Consider the following 5548-nt stretch of genomic DNA (forward strand, 5'->3'; position numbering starts at 1 on the left):
GGTTTAGGCGTGGCCCTGGTCCCGAACCTTAGTTACCTAATTAACTTAATTTCTCCCACAGAAACATGTCTTTGACAAGCCTCTGACTGTGCAACGTCTCCCGTCCTGTCCTTCTCGGTGACGCCAGTGTCCTCGGGGGCCCCGGCTGATTGGCAGGATCCTTAATTGCGACCACGTCTCTGTGAATAAGAGATGCTCGTCTTGCTAAGTGGAGTGATGAAATATTAAGAGGCCGAGAACACGCCACGCAAGTCTGTTTCAGAAGAAGTACAAGACCAAGAAACAAACCAGAGGAGAAGGGGTTTCTCTGGGTTCAGCAGGGGGTTGGTGCTGGTTCTGCTGGGCTCCGGGATCTGAGATTATGTTGTCCCCCCAGGAGAACTCTCCTGTCTTTATTTCTGCAGAAACACTTTCCTCTTCAAGATTCAAGATTTAACATCTCTTTATTGTCATATTTATATAAATATATGCCTCAGTGGTCGTTGAAAGGAGCCAGTTGAGGTGGTTCGGTCGTCTGGTGAGGATGCCTCCTGGGGGGGGTCCCTAGGAAGGTGGTCCAGGCACGTCCAGCTGGGAGGAGGCCTCGGGGAAGACCCAGGACCTCCAATCTGGCCTGGGAACGCCTCGGGATCCCCCAGTCGGAGCTGGTTGATGTGGGTCGGGAAAGGGAAGTTTGGGGTCCCCTGTTGGAGCTGCTGCCCCCGCGACCCGATACCGGATAGGCGGATGAAGACGGAAGGATGTTTAAATGCTTACATGGGTGTGCAGAGAATGTAGAGTGATAAATATAAATATATAACGTCTAAAAAGAACTGAAAATATAAATATCTAGATAGTAGATACATACACTAAAACCAGTAAAATAACGCGATTCTTGATGCTAATTTCGTTACCACAGTGATAAAAAAAGGATGTGTGTGAGTGTGTATGTGTGTGTGTGTGTGTGTGTGTGTGTGTGTGTGTGTGTTTATGTGAACCATTTCAAGGGTAATGAAAGCGAGGAGATTGTTCCCAGCTCTCCCACACCTGGTCCAGGACAGAAATAGACCCCGTGGCGACAACCACTCTGAGTCCATGTGACAGCCACATTCAAAGGAGCTCCGTTGTGTGTGTGTGTGTGTGTGTGTGTGTGTGTGTGTGTGTGTGTGTGTGTGTGTGTGTGTCGTGCACACGTGTCTGTGTTTGTGCGTGTGGTGAGACGGCCGTATGTAGGCCACGGTTGCTCTGCTTCACGCACTGCAAACCAAATTGCTTCCGGAAGCGTTTGCAGTGGTTTTAGTTCGTCTTTTGTCAGAAGAATTTAAGAAAAGAAAAACAGTTTTTCATGCGAGTGCTCCTCTCACGGGGAGTTCATCTCCGCTGCTTTTGTACACACACATTAAAGCCGAGCTGTATAGTCATGGTTAACGTTTAATCATGATCTTCTGCGCTGTTCACCGCTGCACACACTCTCCCGCAGCACCTCGTCACAGCCGTTGGGTGTCCAAAATGTAATTAGTTACAGTTAATTCTTCCAAAAAAGCCACTAAATTAGATCAGTTACAAATTATGAAAGTAACTAGTTACTAATGCGGTACTTTCAGGTGCATTGAGTGCATGCTCTAATGTGACCCCGCCCCTCTTTAACGGAACTTAACATACATGTGCATGTTCAATTATTTATGATATATATTCTATATGTTCTGAATATTATAATAAAATGGACACTTAATACAAGCATACAACACTCTTCTGTTATGGGTGAGTGAGGATTGGACCCAAATGCAGAGATGAGGACGGCAGGCAGGTAGGCGGGGTTCAACAGGAGTTTATTAACAGAAGATTAAGGTAAACTCAGGGAGCAACAGTGGCTGGCAAATCCAGGGATGAAAAACGAAGCATAGTCCCACATGGAAAAAATCTGAAAAACCGGTCCGGAGAAGCCAAAACAAAGACAAAGAAACTGCACAAGGGACAACAGGATTAACTCACAGGGAAGATGCGGGACAACTCTCACGAAGACTGAGTAAACGGGCAGGCTGACAAACAGGACTTCATACGGCATGGGACAAAACGATTGGCACATGACAAGGGAAACACAGAGGTTAAGTACAAGAGGTAACGAGGTAATGGGGAACAGGTGAGACATCAGGTGGATCACATCAGGGCGGGGCCGGACAATCAGACACACAAAGTGAAGCTAGACAAGACCAGACCAGACAGGAAGCTGACTATCAAATAAAACAGGAAACAGAACATACAGACGCTTACCGGAAACAGGAGACACATCAGGCACACAGGACCGGGGAAAACACAGACAGGGAGGCGAAAACAACCCCAACAAAACCCCAAACCACAACACTCTTCATAGTGCAAATAAGGTGAGTGTCCTGGTGTGTGTGTGTGTGTGTGTGTGTGTGTGTGTGTGTGTGTGTGTGTGTGTGTGTGTGTGTGTGTGTGTGTGTGTGTGTGTATGTATGTGTGATATATGCGCGTATGCGTGTATATGTGTGTATGTGTGTGTGTGTATTTGTGTGTATGTATGTGTGATATGCATGTATATGAGTGTATGTGTGTGTGTATGCGTGTAGATGTGTGTATGTGTGTGTGTATTTGTGTGTATGTTTGTGTGATATTTGCGGGTATATGTGTGTATGTGTGTGTGTATACATATGCGTGTAGATGTGTGTATGTGTGTGTGTGTGTGTATACATATGCGTGTATATGAGTGTATGTGTATGTGTGATATTTGCGTGTGTGTATACATATGCGTGTATGTGTTTGTGATGCCTGACATTACCTTCGGGATGAATAATTAAGGATCTATCTATCGTTGTGCTGCGGTTGGCAGTGTAAACTATATTTTATCTTAATTTAAACTGATAGAAAGCCTCTAAACGGGAGCTGCAGGAGCTGCTGCTCCTAAAACCAGACCCAGATAAGTCTGCCGTTGTGTTCTGCATCCATAATGAGTCCTGTCGCATGCAACAAACAGCCGTATCTGGGAAGAATGATGGGAACCCATTTCCATTATCTGCACCAAAGGCAGAAATGGGAGCGCTGTTATTCCTCGTGGGAGCGTGACGTAAAAACAGGAGTCAGCGTGCCTCCAGAAGTGTTACAGTCCAAGGTAAGGACCGAAGACCAGAGACCCAAGACCAGAGACCGAAAACCAGAGACCGAAGACCAGAGACCACAGACCAGAGACCAAAGACCAGAGACCCAAGACCAGAGACTAAAGACCAGAGACCGAAGACCAGAGACCGAAGACCAGAGACCGAAGACCAGAGACCAAAGACCAGAGACCGAAGACCAGAGACCGAAGACCAGAGACCGAAGACCAGAGACCAAAGACCAGAGACCAAAGACCAGAGACCAAAGACCAGAGACCGAAGACCAGAGACCGAAAACCAGAGACCGAAGACCAGAGACCAAAGACCAGAGACCGAAGACCAGAGACCGAAGACCAGAGACCAAAGACCAGAGACCAGAGACCGAAGACCAGAGACCGAAAACCAAAGACCGAAGACCAGAGACCAGGCGGGCGTGACAGTTAGGGTGTCAGCTTTACCTCTGCTCATTTAAAACACAATCACTCACTACTTTACTTTATTATTACTGTAAAATCTTAATTTAGCTGGAGCTGCTTTTCCCGCCGTTTAGTTTGAGTAACGTTGTTTTAGCCTGAATCAAGCTAGCGGTTAGCAGAATTAGCTGTTAGCTAAACTAGCGTCGTTAGCTTTCCGGTAGATGCTAACAGCTGACTGCCACAGTGGAACAGATCGTGCAGTGCCGTAAATCCTCGTACATCGTGATTATCATCTGCGTGTGCGCAAACATCTTGCACATGCTCAGGACGGACCGTGTACCGACAAAGACCAGAAGTAAAACTAGAGACAAGACCAGACGGAGACCAGACTCCAAAATAAAACAGGAAACAGAACACACAGGGGGACACGAGACAGGAACCACAACACAAGACCAGGGAGGGAGCAGAGAGAGAGAAAAGAACACATGACAAGAAGTCCAACATTATGCTCCAGATGGCGCTGGAGGCGTGCAGGAGCCCCATATGAGCGAAAACCTGCAGAACAAGAAAGACGCAGCACTCCCCGGAGCAGGCCGGAGCTTAATGGCTCGAGTCTGGCAAAACCTGCTCAGTGTTTTCAGATGTTTTGGTGAAGATGAAAGGACAGCCGTAATATCACTTCATTACCTGAGGGGCACAAGGATCTCGGTCCGCCTCGCTGTGTCTCTGCAGCTCCGGCTTTCAAGCTGAGACAGAGAGATGAAATGGAAATGTGGATGAGAATCATCCTCGTTTGTCTTCACAGCGTCCTACATGTCTTCACAGTGTCCTACATGTCTTCACAGTGTCCTACATGCCTTCCCAGTGTCCTACATGTCTTCACAGTGTCCTACATGCCTTCCCAGTGTCCTACATGTCCTCACAGTGTCCTACATGTCTTCACAGTGTCCGACATGTCTTCACAGTGTCCGACATGTCTTCACAGTGTCCTGCATACCTTTACAGTGTCCTATATGTCTTCACAGTGTCCTACATGCCTTCTCAGTGTCCTACATGTCTTCACAGTGTCCGACATGTCTTCACAGTGTCCTGCATACCTTTACAGTGTCCTATATGTCTTCACAGTGTCCTACATGTCTTCACAGTGTCCTACATATCTTTACAGTGTCCGACATGTCTTCACAGGGTACGACATGTCTCCACAGTGTCCTACATGTCTTTACAGTGTCCTACATGTCTTTACAGTGACCAACATGTCTTTACAGTGTCCTACACAGCATTACAGTGACCAACATGTCTTTACAGTGTCCTACATGTCTTTACAGTGTCCTATATATCTTTACAGTGTCCGACATGTCTTCACAGTGTTCTATGTCTTTACAGTGTCCTACATATCTTTACAGTGTTCTATATGTCTTTACAGTGTCCTACATATCTTTACAGTGTCCTACATGTCTTTACAGTGTCCTATATATCTTTACAGTGTCCGACATGTCTTTACAGTGTCCTATATATCTTTACAGTGTCAGACATGTCTTTACAGTGTCCGACATGTCTTTACAGTGTCCTATATATCTTTACAGTGTCCTACATGTCTTCAGGGTGTCCGACATGTCTTCACAATGTCCTACATGTCTTCACAGTGTCCTGCATGTCTTCACAGTGTCTGACATGTCTTCACAGTGTCCTACATGTCTTCACAGTCTCCGACATGTCTTCACAGTGTCCTACATATCTTTACAGTGTCCTACATGTCTTTACAGTGTCCTATATATCTTTACAGTGTCCTACATATCTTTACAGTGTCCTACATGTCTTTACAGTGTCCTATATATCTTTACAGTGTCAGACATGTCTTTACAGTGTCCGACATGTCTTTACAGTGTCCTATATATCTTTACAGTGTCCTACACGTCTTTACAGTGTCCTACATGTCTTTACAGTGTCCTACATGTCTTCAGAGTCCTATATATCTTTACAGTGTCCTACATGTCTTTACAGTGTCCTATGTATCTTTACAGTGTCCGACATGTCTTCACA

The 5548-nt window shown here is 46.0% G+C and overlaps 1 protein-coding gene across 1 annotated transcript in view; it reads right to left on the reverse strand.

Moving 5' to 3' along the window:
* LOC117955660 (para-nitrobenzyl esterase-like) overlaps nucleotides 1-2044 on the reverse strand; it is a 7404-nt gene extending 5360 nt beyond the window's left edge. Inside the window, exon 1 of the mRNA XM_034890315.1 lies at nucleotides 1972-2044. Coding sequence (XP_034746206.1) covers nucleotides 1972-2044 — 73 coding nt within the window. The remainder of the gene's footprint in view (nucleotides 1-1971) is intronic.
* Nucleotides 2045-5548: the final 3504 nt, after the last annotated feature.

Source organism: Etheostoma cragini, chromosome 1 (genome assembly GCF_013103735.1).
Source record: "Etheostoma cragini isolate CJK2018 chromosome 1, CSU_Ecrag_1.0, whole genome shotgun sequence".
NCBI classification, from domain to species: Eukaryota; Metazoa; Chordata; class Actinopteri; order Perciformes; family Percidae; genus Etheostoma; species Etheostoma cragini.